Below are 17,699 nucleotides of genomic sequence, written 5' to 3' on the forward strand. Positions count from 1 at the left end.
AGAGAACTACATAATTCCCAACAGCCAGACCCCCAATGAGACATGATGGGACCAACCACTGCTGCCAAAGTAAGATGCTTTGGTCCGTTGGGATTGGTGGCTGACTGGATATTTCCTGCTAAGAGTACCCAAATATTGCTCACTTTTTAAGTTGCGTCCTATGTTAATATTTATTGTACAATAACCTATCCTTCTCAAAATAATGTGTTTAATCTCTCTAAAGAACAAGACATACCTCCCACAGCATTGGAAAAAAAACAACCTTTGTGTCTGTGAACCAGTTTTATTAATTCTCAAGCAGAACATACATGATGGCCCTTTTATTGCTGATAGCATTCCATTCTGATTACCAACACTACATTCTTACAACCAACCCACAACCAAGTACAACAGAATTATCAAGCATTATTACCCTCTTCATTCTTAAACTGTTCTTAGCTAATTATGACTTTGCACAACCTTCTGGCAGTTCAGTGGGAAAACAGATTTCCCTTTTTATTCAGGTGATGGAAAAGCTAGCCCTCCAGTCAACACAGATTTTGTAATAGCTTTAGAAATCATGATTAAATAACTTTTTTTTAAATATATATATAGCAAATCCTGATAGCGTTGTTGTTGAATTCCGGTTTAATGTCGAAGCATAACGTTAAGTAGTACAGATAACCCTGGTCATCCTCCCCGTCCCAAAAAAAAATGTAAATGAAATTCCTGAATGCGTACATTTTATAACCATTATTACATTATACCTTATGATAATATAACGACATTCAAAATCAGAGTTATTGCCATATAGTTTTGCGTGACTACGAGAGGAAAAAAGGATATTGTACATATTCACAACTTGACTTGACAAATGGCATGCAAAGACGTAAGGTATAAAATTTAGTTTAGACCTATGGCTACAACGGGCCATACCGAGCTAGACATGACGACACAGTATATGGACATATATACGTACGTACGTGTGCAAACATTTTCACATAAACCTCATAGACAAAACCAAACATTACCCTAACATCATGATATGATTCTTCAAATTTCATTTAAAGATAAAATATGGCTTATAGTGTTATTCTCTGATGTTTTTAGAAATACGTATGATTATTTCATTATTTCCAACCAACCTAAAACAGGTGAAGCGAGGAATGTTTTTTAAATTTTAATTTCCGTTGCTAACTCTCTGCTGCAGGGGGGCAGAAAAGTAATCTAAAACTCTCACCAAGAAGGATACCGTAACAACCTAATGTAACTCCAACAAACGTGTTTGCTCGGCTACTTCTTCAGCATGTCTTGGAGAGGACCAGGGAGGTATTTCATGACCGTGTCCATGATGCTTTCCTCTTCGTCGTCGTCGTCTCCGCAGCCCTTGGGCACGGACGATTTAGGGCGGGTCAGACTGCCCTCTGCAGACTGCTCCATAGCAGCCTGGGCCTCAGCCTCAGCCTCCTCCCTCTTCTTAATTCCGTACTGGAAAAACATGATGAAAGCTTTATAATAGAGATTACTATCATTGTGTCAGACTGCCCTCTGGAGAAAACGGATAGTAAAAGTAACAGCGTTATAATAACATTGTCTCAGAAAATATACTTCTTATGAACGCCACATGGTTAGGAGGGAGGTGAGGGAGTGATGCAATAATAATGTTGCATCACTCCCCACGCAATAATAATGTAAAGAATAACAAAACATTTAAGCATTAGGTCAGGAAATACAGGAAATATAGTGGGGGTGGAGTTATATTAGAATGATGTACTTCATATAACGGCATTAATTAACAATAATTTGGCAACATAAACATTAGGCGCGTTCGAGCGCATAACTTTTGTTACGTCGTTGGTCACTGCCTTTCAAAGTGTGTTGCATTATGGTTATGAAAATTGACTGACTTGCGACTAGATGTCGATTGCATGGCCTTTACAAAACTCATGTTATCAAAGGCAGTGGCATGTATTCCTGGATGCCAAGGGAAGCCAGGCGTACCCAAATATTTGGCCAATTAAAAAAAAAATACAATTCCAAAATAATTTGTCTTTTGTCTCTCTCTGTGTTTTCATAATTTTCTGTCAATTCGCAAGTTGCTGAATCTCATCGGAGAAATCAACGAGTGAGGGAAACAAAGCCCCTCTGTCTCAGTGTGTGTATTCCATGTATCTGATACTGTCTGGACCAAAATAGTATACATTTTGTCGCTGTAGCATTTGAATGATTGATGCCAGCAAGCAGTTGGCCACCCTTGATAAAACAATTATAAAGTATTTAGCCAATCAGCATTGAGCTGAGCTCAACTGTGGATTGTCCTGGTGCAGCAAAACACAAGGGAGGCCAGTTTGGATTTGTCTTCAGACCAATCAAAAAAAACAATTTTCAGAAAAACGTCTCTGTTTTTGGTCTGCTTGTGTTGACGTCCTGCAGTGGCTAGCTTGCTAAATCGGCCTTTTCCTAAGCCATGGATGGAAATGGGATTTTGAATTATATTTTTACTTAGTCATTGGCCTGTACAAAGAATGATGAAGGCGATTCAGATCTAACCCTAAATTAATACGTTGTACCACTGGCCTGAGACGATTGAATTTCAATATGTATCCTAGATGTCGCCTAGAAGGAGCACGCTAACTAGCTAGCTAACTTAGCTGGTTCATTGTTGCCCATGTAAGGAACAACAAAAACTAAAAGTGCACTGCACGATAGAGCCACAGACTGTTTTGCCAACATGAAAGAGAGGAGGATATCATTTGTGTTCAACTAGTCTACAAGTAGGGTGAGTAATTTAAAAAAAGTGTTTTACTTGTGCACGCACACACAAACACACACACACACACAGAAATCAGTACCATGGACAGCCACATGATGTTGAAAGGGTGCTGGAAAAGCGGTGCTCCTTTTGTCTTTGTGCTGTGGTTCTAAATCAGTAGTTGTTTTAGTAAACCATCAAACATGAACTTGCTTGACCATGCTGCAGGTGATAACTGTTTGTATGTAATATATATATATATTTATATTTTATATTTTATATTTGCTTTGTGGACTTCACCGGAAAGATGTTGCCTTCTGTTTTTTTGATGAAACAAACGTATGTGTAGTTGAATTTATTCCGCCACTTTGTAACCAGTCTTTTTGATGTCACAGCCTTATTGTATATCGCGGTGGTGTATGATCGAATGGGTTATAGAGCAAACAAGTGATTTCACCCACCCACTGCTACTGATCAAAGGTCATGCAGTTTCTTATGAAGTCGCCTTCTCACCAACTGCACCGTGGGAGGAACTATTTGTCACTATTTGTTTGTTTGTTGGTTTATATCTGACCCATGTGAACGTGGGCAAAAATTTGACAGAAACAGGAACAAATGTTGCCAGGATTCTAAAGCTACAGGGGATACAAATGAAAGTGACATTTGAGACCTCTCTCTCTAAACAATTAGTTGTGCAAACGTTATGTTTTCGGTTTGTGAGTGTGTGATTATGGGGGTATAGAAAAGTTTATTTTGGTATTTATACAGAATTTAAAAAAAATAAACAATAGCCACAATGTTGACACTGCAATGTTGATCTGTGCCTTGCGGTCGGGAAACCCACTACAGTGTCCGACCTTCGGGCTGTTGCAGATGCACCTCCCCCGACTTCACTCTCCAACTTTTGTCTACAGTTCGGCTTCGTTAGGCTTACCGCTCAAACACACCCATTCTGTTCTAATGCTGTAATGCTGCTGCATATTACTGGGGTCCGTGACCTCGATGCTGATTGCACGTTAGCTGTAATTCAATCAAAATCACTGACTGGAACAGGCCTCTGGGGTTAGACCAAAATAACATTCTTTGTGCTCTCACTGTGCTAGGAGAATGCATGGCATGTCATCTTGTGGAGAAAGGGAGAAAAAAACTCCAAATGGAAAAGATGTATTAACACTCGCCCTCTTGCTGTACAAGAAGAATGTTGTTTTTGGACATATTCTGCAAATCCGCTGAATGTTTTTGAATGAACTACTGGGAGGGAAGTGCAGGCTTTCGTTCCAACCTTGCAGTAACACACCCGATTCAGCTAGTCAAGGTCCAGACTGAGGACCTTGACTTATTTGATTTAGGTGTTTTATTGCACAAAACTGCACACCCTGAGGAACCCTGGGTAAGGGCTATTCCAGGGCTATATATTACAGGAAATTGGGACAGGATTCAATACCAAATGTAGTGTGAGCCATTGTTGTACAGTAGACCTACGTAATAGCCTGTTACAAAAATCTATTTCCCAACTTAAATAACAGAAACCTGGAGATGTGATGTCACCCACTCTGTTAGAAGTAAGAGAGAGTTTTGTGCATGTGTGGTGTGTGTGTGTGACAGAGAGAGTGAAAACACAAATCTGTGCTAATTAATTTATCTCTCAGAACAGAAACCCAACTCTTCTTCCTCTGACATATTGTGCACAGCTGTTACTAGCACCTTTGTGCTTTTTGGGTTATTTTTAGGATCTTTTTTTTTTATTCCTTCCAAAAACAGAGCTGTTACAACTCTTCTCCTCTGCTTCTACTAGTCTCTTATATGTCTTTATTTGTGTTTTACTACACTGTTAGAAAAAAAGTGTAGAAAGTCTAGAACCTTAAATGGTTTTTCAGCTGTCCCCATAGGATAACATTTTAAAGAAACCATTTTGGTTTCAGGTAGAACGCTTTAGGTTCTAGGTAGAAACCTTTTGAGTTCCATGTAGAGCCCTTTCCACAGATGGTTCTTACATGGAACCCAAAATAGTTCTACATGGAACCAAAAAGGGTTCTCCTATTTAAAAAAACAAAATGTAACCTTTATTTAACTAGTTATGAACAAATTGTTATTTACAATGACGGCCTAGGAACAGTGGGTTAACTGCCTTGTTCAGGGGCAGAACGACAGATTTTTACCTTGTCAGCTCAGGGATTCACTCTACCAACCTTTCGGTTACTGGCCCAACACTCTAACCACTAGGCTACCTGCCGCCCCAATGGGGACAACCAAAGAACCTTTTTGGAACCCTTTTTCTAAGAGTGTAGGCCAGTGCTACCAAGCTGAAATCAACCTTGATATCATAGTCCGTTGAGAGAATTCAGGAGAGAGAGCAACCTTGAGGATGAGGGAAAGGAGGGCTGGAAGGCAGAGGTCATCCTGTCTTTGGCTGCCTCTGCCGTTCTGCTTTTCAGAGTCTCTATTCCCTAGCTGTTATCTTCCTGCACTGTGGTGGCTAGTGGTTACATAGCAACCATGCAGCAGCAGTGCATCAGGCAGCTGAAGAGGAGCACCGCTTTAAACACGTTGTAACATGAGAAATGTAGTCCTTCCGGTAGCCAGATATGAGTAAACATTATTTTACAATAGTTTCCCTTTTCTGACGTTTAAAACTGACCTTTCATTTTTGCCTAGAGTGAGCCGCGTCGTGTATGACATTTTTTTTGTTAAGTGAAAAAAATCTGTGCTAAACTTCCAAAAGATGGGGGGCCATGCCATGAAAAGGGGGAAATGGTTTTGTTGCTGTCAAGCGAGTGCAGTCAAGCGAGTGAACAGTGGCCTCGACTGCAGCTCCATTAGCTGACCCCTGCTCTGACTGGGGCCTCTGCCAGTGTGGAAACAGGACAGCTAGCAGCTCTATACCGTCGGACCAAACTCACTTTCAATTCCTGTGCAGTAATTAAAATGTTTATTTTGTTAGTGTATTTAGGCTGTTTGAAAAAGTACGAATCCTAAGCAACCTAACTTACAAGTACAATTAGCCAACATAGCTACTTTACTAGGTCAAAGCTGTGTGTTGGAACATCTTGATAGAGTAGGGGTGAAGTAGGCCTTGTGAATTTCCTTTCTCTTTCGGCTTCAGATCTGCCTACTTCTCACCCCCCCAAAATTGTTTGATTTTAGTAATAACTAGGGCCCGGGAGTTTTTCCAGCTCAGATCAAGAGGTAAAGAGAGAACTCAGGGCCCAACATGAACTAAAATTGCCAGCTGATAGAAAGGCAGTGTGTATAACTGTTCAACGTCACATTTATTATTTAGTTTACCTTGTCTCTGATGCCTTGTCGCATTGATTCCCTCTCCACTTCCATCTTTGCATATTTATCTTTCCTCTCCTCCTCCTGCTGCCTCAGAGCCTCTTGTCTTTCTTCCTCTTTCTTCTCTGCATCGGGGTCGGGCTCTTCCTTGTCTCCTCCCATCATCTTGCCCACATCAGGTGGCCCTCCTGGGTAACACAAAGACAAAGGGCTTGTTCGACATTGCAGCTGACAGTGCAGGCGACTGCCGACCTGACTGATCTACAAATCACCTTGCACCAGAAATAACTACTCATTATTATTTGTAGATCAGCCAGTCAGTCACCATTTACCCACAACGCATCATGGATTTGATGATCTCGGACACAGCCATTGGCAACTGTCAGACAGGCTTACTTACTTTTAACATAGACTGTCATATTGTACGGTAGGACCGCATTTACATACATTTGTAGTCACAGACACATTATCCAGAGCAACTTTCAATCGACATCCAGCGCCTTACAATCAGTGAAGTAGTCACATTAGATTTTTTTTTTGGATCACTGGGACAAGGACGAGGGAGCACTCTTGTCATTTTTTCCCCAGTACAGAATATGCAACGATATGAACTGTTTTCGGTGATCCTCATACAATGAGAAACTAAATCGTGTTCTCATGTGGAGCCATCCATTCGTAACACAAGTTTCCCTCGCACGTTTCAATGCAGAGAAATGCTGAATGTCAGGAAAAATGTTATGTCACAGTCGCAAGCATTCTGCCAAATGAGCAGAACTGTTACAGTCCGAGGTATTGCCCGACAGTGCCTCACGACTGCATGCTTGGTCATGCGAGAGAGGGAGGGGGAGAGAGAAAGAGAGAGAGATAGAAAGAGGGAATTCCAGGAGACTGTTGTGCCCCCTGGAGTGAGCTGCTAGTCTGTTTTTTTCTTCTTTTTTTCTTGCTCATCAGCATAAAAAAGAACTGCAGCAAAACGGAGAGCAAGAGAGATTGCTGCTCCTGTAGCCGGTCGGTGGGTCAGGGCTTATAGAGCTGACTGCAAATCTACATTCTCTCCCTGATCAGATAGAATCCAGGTTATATAGCATGGTGTCACCAAACTGAACACCATACAATCACTGGGGAGCACACTCAGCAGAGTGTTCAGTCTGGTTTAACCAGGATATATCCAGTCCAGGTTAGTTTCAGCAGTTTCAAAAACAGCTGTGCTTAGTAATAGGCAGCATCATCAACCCCCCACCTCTCTCTCTATCTCTCTCTCTCTCCCTCTCTCTGTCTGTCTCTCTCTCTGAGTTTGTATTGTGAGTTGATATGGGCAATAGTTATAAATAGCCACAGCTGGTTCTTGGTGTCATGTTCTGATGATGACTGCAGTGTGTGTTTTCTGTTTCATTGCACGCCATGTGCTTTGAAGAGGAAGGCGTGTTTCATGCCGTCGTGGGGCACATTAGATTAAGGATTAAAGAGGGCCCTTTATATGAAACTGTGTAACTATGCATCATCTCGTAAACCGTCTTGCTCCCCCTCCTCCTCGTCCTCCTCTTTGTCGTCCTACTCCTCTCTGTCATCCCACTCCTCGGGATGACGAAGAGTTCTACTTACAGTTCTACTGTCTCTACCGTTTTGACATTGGTGGGGTATAATTCCTTATTTATAGATTCTGGGCTATGCACTGAAGGAACTCAAGGTCACACACTCACTAAGGAAAATGATTAGCTTTGCAGTACAGAGGGAGGGATTCGGGGAGATACAGGAAGCAGTTTAGTGCACCCCCTCGCTGATACAATCTCATCTAAGTGCTTTCGAATAATGAGATTAGCTTTGACTTTCAGTCAATTATCGAGCTAGAAGAGCATCTGAAGATGCCTCCATTCTATTTTCTGTTGAGGAAAAAGAAATAGTTGCCCCTCGGCAGTACAGTACCCTTCACAAGCTGGATAGATTCCCTGCAGGCTCAATAAAACTGTAGGTTTTCTTGGAGGTTAGAAATATGGCTGATTCTCCCCTAGGCTCAATTGAAGTCTAGGTGGACCGAAGCCCCACCATTATACTGGATCTTACAACTATCAGATCTGGTCCCTTCAGATCGGCAGATGCCAAAGGGAAATAGGCTAGCTAGAGGAAAGGAGGTTGTTTTCAGATTGGCTGTTAGTCTTTCATAGTCCTGTGTGTGGATGTTCCTTTTTTCCTTCCATTCCAATGTTTCCCATTAGGCTCCACTATGTGGTGGCGTGTTGTGGGGTTCTAGGTAGAAGGACTAGGTCTTGGTCTGACACTGGTCTTGCTCAAGTTCAGATCCTCCTCAGATGAATCTTGAGCTGCTGCCTCGGTCATGATGACACACTGGGTCTTGGTTTGATCCGGTTTGTACCAAGTCAGCAATGAGACACACCTTGGCCTAGATTCCATTGAGTGTATGTCTGCTATCATAAAATAGCTTGCACATCCAGTTTCGGCATTCACGGCCTCTATTCACAAAATGTCTCAGAGTAGGAGTGCTGATCTACGATCAGATCCGCCCTCTTATCCATTATGATTTCAAAAGTCAAACTGATCCTAGATCGATCAGCGTTTCCGACGCATTGTAAATACGGTCCCAGGCAATCGGAAGAGGAGTGTAACACGGAGGAGACTAACATGTGTATGAGTCATATGCCATAACAGCAATCTGAAGAGGCTGGTCAATAATCTCCTTCTGCACTTCTTCTTTGCGCCCCCCCCCTCCCCCCTCAGGCCCTGAGCCAAAAGATGACATCACCTAACCATTCCACTGAAAAAGGCTACATAGCCTGCATCCCGATTTTCCCACCCTTCCACTCATGCGTCCCGTCATGGATTTTACAATGCTGGAAAGCACATCAATCCATGACAGGAAGGGTGCAAGTGCACACTGCAAGCAGCAGTAGACTGGGGATGCGTCTGAAATGGTTGCCTATTACCATATGGTCCTGGTCAAAAGTAGTGCACTATGCGTAGAGAATAGGGTGCCATTTGGGAAACACATTTGGGTGATGGAGCAGTCAGTGAGTGTGGTGGATTCTGGCCTCTGTCACCAGCTACCTGGAGCTTGATTGTCCGTGTGAAATTGTTTTTCATCTGTCAGGTGACAGAGACATCATGCAGGGATGTATAAGAGTACAGATACATGGAAATCAGAGATGAGATTTGTGGATAAATGTGTGATATATATATTTAAAACATGATAATAATTAGTTGTTAATTATGTTCATCAAGTTTTTTTTAAATGATCATTTATTGACTGGCGTATTTAATTCCTTGATGTGTCTGTTGAGGAGTCCATCCCTTCTGCTTTACTGTCTTCGCTGTACCTCTGCATTCAGGCTCTGTGGTTTAAGTGGACTACCGCGGACCAATGAATGAAAGTTATCTGTTTAAATGTGTTGGCTGACAATCAACATTATATTTGTGACAAGTATCTCAAAGTTAACTGTAAGAGAAAAAAATGTATTTAGTTAAGCCTGAATTAGTTCAATTGATACAAAAACATTTGGTTGATAGTCACAGATAACAGGCTAGATTATATGAGTGTGAAGTAGAATTAGAGTGTAGCTGTGTGCATCTGTAATCAAACACTTTAAATGCTGGTATGTGGGAAAGGGGCAATGCTACTGTTTGTTTCGGGATTCTTATCATGGAGACGGGAGAGAGCACGGGGCTATGCAGAGAGTTGGTGGTTGGTCCTGCATTTCAATGAGAAATGTAGGCTACCTCTCGCAATCTCGACTCCCACACACAATTTCTATAGGCTGCTCAGCCAGTGCAGCAGAAGACCCCAACAATGCAGAAGACCCCAGAAAATATGATGGAAAAAGTACCACAGGTGTACAGCATTATATTTGTCAAGACCAGGTGTTCACTTATCAAGTTTGACCTTAACATTTTTGTTCTAATATAGTCTACACCAGTTTGGTCCATAATGATAAAGGGACAACGTTAGTCAAAAAAAATAAAATGTTATGGATATAGCTTATAACTATATTCATTAACTTAGAAATAATTCATAGAATTGAAAGAATGGCACACGTAATGTATTTTCCCATCCCGTGTACAGTATATGCTGCATTGCCTTTGAGTGTCAGACACGACCCTGGTAATGGTGCAACGCGTTAATCAACTTACCTCCCATAGCTGCCTTCATTACAAAATTCATGATGATGCTTTAAGTCTTGCCTCCCCTCAGATTCACAGTTTCACGTCAGACAGGACAGATGCTGCCCAGGTGCCAGGAGAAGGAAACCTTAGAAATTAAGACAGTAGAGGTTCAGTGGTTATATTGGCCCATAACTCACTTTCTCCATCAATGACCGTGTGTCTCTGCTCCCTCCTTTTAGTTTGCAAATTGAATGGTGTGATTTACAAACAAGATGCGTTGTTGGCTACACCTCCTCCGGGTAGTGCTAACCTCAAATGTATAGCCCACTCTATTTTATGAATTTATTCTGACGGAGATAGCCTTGTGAAGGGCAGAAAAAGGTCAATTTCGAGCGGTTTTCTTGGGGCATATTTTGTAAAAAAGGCTATAAATTGACGGCACTAGTGTCGTAAATAACCGCCCCAACGTTGGTATAACGTAGCCTAGTACATTGCATGGGGCCAAGCTTTCCTGTACTGTACATCAAATGGGAAGAAGCAGCCTCATGTAAGCATAGGCTACCAGACACGATATAGCACCCCAATGCCGAAAACAGCGTTCATTTGATCAGGCAAATATATAAGGCTAATCAATTCCTCGAGTCCATAATCCGCGTTTAATGTCAAACTTTCAATTGTTCGGATTCAGTCATATGGTTTAAAACCCATATGCACGGTGAGTTGTAGCCTACGACGTCCCAAGTAGCCTAACCATAATCCCAATCATGGCTAATTTGAAATGAATAGGGCCTACGATCACGTTTTTAAAAAAAATATTCCCCTTTATTCGGGACACATAACCTTGTCTGAACCCACATACAGCTACAAAAGCAACGGCAAAAATCACTTCCTTTCTCGGGCGAGGAGCGATTTCAGCACCATTGTTGGGGGGACAGCTCCCAATTCGTCCCACAACATCAACATCTCTTGTGTCTTGCGATCGGGACATGCGATTACCTTTCCGAGCGCCTTGGATCTCTCAAAATAGCAAAGTTATCCTGGCAAAATATAGAAGTTGTCGCGAAATAAAGAGGGTGTGGAGATCCTTAGATGCTCACTCTGAGCATCCCTGCCGTATTTCCACCGTCTTCCTGGCTTCTGCACAACGACTGCACGCGCGTCAGGGGAGGGAACTGCAGTTGCTGTCTGATGATGAGGAGAGATGGGTAATCACATGGAGTTCTACCAACCTTCTCCCAAACGTCCCACGCCTTCACTGACAAAAAACTGCCCCGGACTTGCAACGTCTGCTCCCCCTATTACCCAAGATTTGGCTACTAGGTTACACCGTTTGGCAAACCGCCACTTTGATACCCCAGATTAGCTATATATAAACTCTCTAATAAACGTACCTTCAAAAGTCTGACCTAAATGTTTTCGCAAATAGGGTGAATGCACACTTCAGCTGACGTAGGCTTCTTCTGTAGGTTACTCACGTCATGCACCATTTCGTTAGCTCGTTAATTCATTAGAATGGATATGTTGATATATTTAAAGGTGGTTGCAAGATGTTTAGTCAGCGTTCTAGTCTATATAGTTCGGTACTGCGCCGAGGTGCAATGATTTTTATATCGGATAATAATTTATTGGATTTATATAGTGCTGTTCTACCAACTGAGGTACTCGCAGCGCTTTACACAGTAGGGGGAAACTCATCTCATCCACCATCAACGTGTAGCGCCCGTCTGGGTGAGGCACGGGGAACCTTTTTTGTGCCAGAACGCTCTCCACACATCAGCTAGAGAGGTGAGGAGTGATATATGCCAATTAGGAACGAGGGGGATAATTAGGTGGCCATGATGGAATGGGGCCAGGTTGGGAATTTAGCCATGACACCGAGTTAACACCCCTCCTCTTACAATAAATGCTATAGGATTTTTAATGTCCCACCCAAAAGACGGCATCCTATCCAGGACAATGTCCCCGTCACTGCGGCATTGAGATCTCCTCAGACCAGAGGGAAGTCCGGCCCTCCAACACAACTTCCAGTAGCATCTGGTCTCCCATCCAGGGGCCGAACAGACAGACCCTGCTTAGCTTCAGATGCAAGATGCAGGGTGTTACGCTGCTGGTTCGATTATCATGGCACGCTTTATTTTAGAGATTTGAAGATTGAAATCCGATATATATATATATTTTTTTTTTTTATCAACAAAAAAAAGCGTGGATTGTTCTCCATTCACCCCTGATTCAGAATATACCATTTTCATACTCATGGCATGTTTGGTTCAATAGCTATTGTCGAGTTTAAAAAACACACACAAAAACAATGTCCGCAGAGTATCTAATGTGAAACGGAATATAAAACAAGCTCATTTTCTTGTCAATAATTCAATTACCCCGACAAATGGTAATTTCAATGAATTTTCCTCCAGTCACTGTGACTTTGCAAACCTGCATGAAAACAACGCTAAATGAGACCAATAAGAATGTGTTATAGGCTTAAACAACTGTCAAATGTAGGGAATGGATAGAAGAGCATGTTTCATTCATATTCCCCACCAGGCTCCAAAGATGCTCAGAAAACTGTTTTAAAATGTCATAAACCATTTCTTCCCCTTACCTTTTATCTTAGTATTATCTGAAGCTGAAGAAGTGTTTCTTTGTGATGATAAACAGGGTTTGGGTCTGGTACATTCATTCCACAAATGATACACAGGGTCAACAAGCGTGTTTTTCATTTCTACTGCCTGTTGTCGGTTATTTGAAACCATTCCGTTTGTAAGTCAAGTGAGCATCAAAACAAAATGCATGACATTTCAGTTGATGCATTGGTGCACCTCATTTGAATTACAGCAACTGAGCTTAAGACAACCAGATAAGGTTACTAAACTTTTTATTTTACTTTTATTTTACCAGGTTATCCCATTTTCAATGGAGAACATGGACAGAAAAATCTACCAGGAAATAAGAACAATAAACAAAAAAGCTAAATGACCCTAAAGAGAGGAGAAACAGGTCTCCTACAACACTGCACATGCCCAAAAGCTACTGTATGAATTAACTATTCATCTGCAGTCTCCTAGCTGCTCCCTCAATCTCTCTCACCCTCTCTTCCTCTCTCTCTCCCCCTCTTTCTATCTCTCTCTTTCGATCTCTCTCTTTCACACACACTTATCTCAGCCCCCCCCCCCCCCTGCCCCACAGTCTCTCTTTTGCTCTCATCCTCTCCCCATCTCTCGGTCTCTCCCCCTTTCTCCCTCCATCTCTCCAATCTCCCCCTCTTCACTTTTCCCTCCCTCCCTCCCTCCCTCGCTCCCTAACTCCAAAATCACATTTGCATTATTTAACAGCCCCTGCAAGGGTGACTTCGTCTTGGCGTGCTTGACATGCTGCCTGCGCCCCACTGCCTAGTGCTAGTGCCTATATACACCAAGCCCCACTGCCTAGTGCTAGTGCCTATATACACCAAGCCCCACTGCCTAGTGCTAGTGCCTATATACCAAGCCCCACTGCCTAGTGCTCGTGCCTATATACCAAGCCCCACTGTGAGTCTTTGGAGCCAGGCAGCTATACTAATAACTGACTACAGTAGAGGGTTAGAAGAAGGGCTGCCATAGAATCCATTCATTCCTCAAAACACTGGGACTGTATCCAGTCGAAACACACTGACACAAACATCCATCATTCTCTATATAGAACCCTTGTGTGCTGTAAAAATGACATCACTGCGTTACAGAAACTCACACCAGAGAGGGGGATTCTGGGAGTTCCATTGAGCTGTATTGGAGAACGTTGGAGGAGAGGAAGAGATTGAACCATTTCACTATTTGACTGCTAACACAGTGGTTGGCAATGAGAAATGTTGCTTTTAGTCACGTGTAAAAAGCTTTGATTTATCAGGAAAGGATATTTGACATTGTGGAAAAATGTTGTGGGGGCCTGTAGTGTTTTCAATGTCATTACATTCTGAGAAATATGAATCAATTGTACATTTCACATTTACGTCCTTTCGCAGATGCTCTTATCCAGAGCAACACCACCGTCTGGGTGGTGCAGTAGTGCATGCATACATTTTCATACTATCACACTCCTTATGATATTCTTAGTCCAACTCCCCTCATCTGTGCGGAGCTGAAGGACACCTCTCTCTCTCTCTCTCTCTGTCTCTATTGTGCTTTTCCCGAAGTAGAGCAGAGCCGAGGAGGAGGGGCACGTTTGCTTTGAAATTAGTGTCAATCAACTGCACTCTGTGGTCTCTGGAGGAGGTGTGACTGCCTGCCTGCCTGTCTGCCTAGCTGGACTTCCACCGCAATGCGTAAAGGGTTCACACCCCAGCGAGGGCGGGTCCAGCTCGGCCGGACGTCCTGCAGCTATTGTGATGTTAAGAGCTTTGAGTGATCTCTCCCCACTGACTGGGCCCTGACTCTGTCTGGCTGGGCGAAGGAAACAGCCCAGACAACAGGGGGGGAGTTGGGAGTTGGAAAGTGTCCATAAGTGCTGCATACCTTACAGAGAGCTGGAGATGTACTGCAGATTGCGTCCCGACTCCCGTTCCTAGACTACTCGGAGGCAGCTAGATCATTTTCTTAGCCCCCCATACTAAATTGCTCTTTCACACACTACACACCCCCTTTCACTCTGGGTTTTTAAGATAAAGTGTTTGTTCATGACATTGGATGAGTGTTGCTCCTGAAGGGTTTTGGGTTCATCTAATTAGCGCAGTGAGGGATATTTGGCTGAAAGCCATGTTAACACACAATTAGTAGAGAGACGGTATTTCCGTGTGTGATACAGAAAGTCTTGGTGTCAAATGTGAATATTAGCTCCAGATGTGGACCCCAACAGGCTTCCTTCCGCTCCTTGCTACTGCGCATAGGGAAAATGCCCTCGCGAAATCACACTTAAGTAAACTAGTGGAACACTGTTCAGGTTTTTGCTTTCTCTGTGTATGCTCATGCATACCTTTTGATCCTTGCGTGCACACCATTACTGGTTTGATTAACAACGAATTCGGTGATGACTTGCTTACTAATACCTTAGCGAGACTGCAGCCGTACCCCCCCCCCCCATTTTGTCAGAGTGTTTCTGAACTCTCTGTGCCATAACCTTCAAATATTTCTTTAAAAATGTATTTTGAAAAAAAGTCTACTATCCTTGTCTGATGTGCAGCCCAGCCCACTGTTCAATTCTCCCTGCATTGCTATGACAAAAAAATCCTATTGTACTTAATCTGTTAAAACACAGATCCAGTCCAACAGACTCAACGCTCAGCGATACTCATCACTGGTCATCGGGAACCCTCTAAACCCATACCCAAAGGCCTCCGTCAGGCAAAACAAAAATATCCATCATCACAAAGATATCCATCCACCATCTTAGTCCCCCCCCCCCCCCCCCCCCCCAAAGAGCATTGAATAACGTGGTTCTAGATTCGCTAACTCTGCAGAAAGGGAAAAAATCTGGCGGCCCCAGTATATGCCCTGTATTGATTAAAGGCTGTTGATCGATACTGCACAGTTGATGGTTAGTAGTTTTATGAGGGGCAGTCATGCCGTTCCCACTTTGTTTTATGGTCCTCTTCACCCTCTGCTGACCCAGTACTCTTTATAGGCTCTGGCTAGGGGCCAGGCAGGGGGAGGCAGAGAGGAAGGAAGGCTGGGGGAAACCGACCCATTCAGGGAGACCAGGTAGGCTGGGGGAGACAGACCAGACAGGCATGCCGGGAAGAATAGGCAGGGAGGGAGGGAGGCAGGACAGGAAGGCTGGGGGAGGTCAGGCAGACAGACAGACAGGGAGTGCGGGGACATGTCTTTAGTTCAGCCTCCGAACATCCTCTGGAGTTCAGTGGCAGAGGGGAACGTTTGATATTGTGTTCACTAAGGGCTTTGTTTGTTCTCTGTCTGTGTCCTCGTAGAACAGCGAGCTTGTTATTCTGCAGTGTTTGTGTAGTGCTTTGCTGTTACTGTGTCCCTCATCGATTGTGAGTCATGCATTGAAAAGAGAAGTACAGTCAAAAGGATATTTGATCATATTTTGTTATAACAATGATATTACCATATCCGTGTAAACATTTGGGGTATAACATCAAGTGGTTGAATAGGAGTTGTGTAGGTGGTAAAGGTGGCTCTAAATCATGTTGCATTTCCACAATCATTTTGAAGAGAGATTTGTTCTGTTCTGTTCTATGCTGCCGTCTCCTGACGACTGCTGACACTGTCACCCCTCACAGCACGTGTGTTGGTGTATTGATTACATGATTACCAGCTTTGACACACACACACACACACACACACACACACACACACACACACACACACACACACACACACACACACGGGACTCACATGCACACGCACATAAACCCATGCACACAAGGGCGGGCGCGCATACAAATCACTCACACAAACTGCTGTTGCTGGTCTTTTAAACGCTGTGTAGGTCCATGAATACATATGGTAATACATTCAAGGGGTCATGCATATTTTACAGCTTTAAAGGGTAGGCGAGGGAGAAAACAGTGAGTGACCAGATATATCCGAATCTTCTAAAGATATTTCAGGTCATACCTCTCCTTTAAAAATAATCTCCACTTCAACTGATGATAGCATATGCAGTACATAAACAATCCCATAATTGACATGCGTTGTGTGTATGACTTTGCAGATATGATGGGTTGCCCTTGAGAGACCTTCACGAGCATTGCAGGGATGATGAAATGCACTCTCTCTTACTGTATTCGCTCTACCTCCCTCCTCTGACCAAACCATGGAACTGCACCCAAATCAGATGCGCAGTGAGCATACCAGCGTTTAAATTGCAGGGGTGCATCGAGGGAGGCAGTCGTGCGACTGAATTGTTGGTCCACACAACCGTCTGGGTGGTTCAAACAGCTTCCTTTCTGCTGTAATTACTTCCTGAATTCATTATTCAAATGATTAACTGCTTTTAAAGGGGTGAATTGGATGCTCTCCCAGCTTCTACCCTGTAACGTATATACGGTGTAGCCTACAGGCTACACCTACAATTGCTGTTAAGGGCAAACACTATACAAATGGTCAAATCAGTTAGTCAACCGACATTTAAAACATAATCCAAATCAAACGTAGATGCCCTGGCTCCTGAGCATAACAGAGCAGAGCTTATTTTTTTTCTGTACAAAATGAAGTGACAAATATAATGGAAAATACATACATTGTCGATATAGCCAATCTCTTTGGATATTTATCTAATCTTTTCTCGTCCAGATAAGTCCTCCTATAACACAGAGCACTGTGATAAGTGCTTCCTGTACTGCCCCGTAAGCAAACCTGAATTCAAAGTGGACAGGGAAATTCTCTTTTGACTTGGTTGTTTAATAGTGTTGGGGGAGAGGGAACCCAGTTTTGTGGGGGAACACCTGAGCAGTGGAGCTGGACAACAGAGGGGAATAGGGAATACCTGATAACCTGCCCCCTGTGGACAATGTAAATGTAATGGGGTTGTGTTGTGACGCAGACCAGTGAAGTTAAGGTCTATTTCTAAGACTTCTAAGGGGCGACTTTATAGTCAGCCAGATACTGTACATACTTCACAAAGGCGACTGTTAAGTGAATCAACC

The 17,699-nt window shown here is 43.1% G+C and overlaps 1 protein-coding gene across 2 annotated transcripts; it reads right to left on the reverse strand.

Annotated features, from left to right (window-relative positions):
• Positions 1-267: 267 nt before the first annotated feature.
• On the reverse strand, positions 268-11,841 carry LOC109894128 (complexin-1). 2 transcript variants are annotated; one of them, XM_031828418.1, is made up of 4 exons: positions 11,512-11,841; positions 10,148-10,265; positions 6,017-6,195; positions 268-1,467 (listed from the first exon to the last, which is right to left on the reverse strand). In XM_031828418.1, exons 2-4 carry the CDS (start codon positions 10,176-10,178, stop codon positions 1,273-1,275), a joined length of 405 nt encoding a protein of 134 aa, XP_031684278.1. In that variant the 5' UTR covers positions 10,179-10,265; positions 11,512-11,841; the 3' UTR covers positions 268-1,272. The 2 variants fall into 2 exon arrangements, with proteins under 2 accessions (XP_031684278.1, XP_020342951.1); XM_020487362.2 differs by having other exon boundaries at positions 11,117-11,784.
• Positions 11,842-17,699: the final 5,858 nt, after the last annotated feature.

This window comes from Oncorhynchus kisutch, linkage group LG7 (genome assembly GCF_002021735.2).
Source record: "Oncorhynchus kisutch isolate 150728-3 linkage group LG7, Okis_V2, whole genome shotgun sequence".
In the NCBI taxonomy this organism is placed as follows: Eukaryota; Metazoa; Chordata; class Actinopteri; order Salmoniformes; family Salmonidae; genus Oncorhynchus; species Oncorhynchus kisutch.

What these genes read in the sequence shown, in the direction of transcription:
- LOC109894128 (XM_031828418.1), bottom strand. Translation starts at nt 10,178, where the DNA reads ATGAATTTTGTAATGAAGGCAGCTATGGGAG. An exon ending in AATGAAGGCAGCTATGGGAG is followed by an intron (nt 6,196 to 10,147) that starts GTAAGTTGATTA and finishes TGTGTTACCCAG; the next exon opens with GAGGGCCACCTGATGTGGGC. An exon ending in GACAAGGCATCAGAGACAAG is followed by an intron (nt 1,468 to 6,016) that starts GTAAACTAAATA and finishes ATGTTTTTCCAG; the next exon opens with TACGGAATTAAGAAGAGGGA.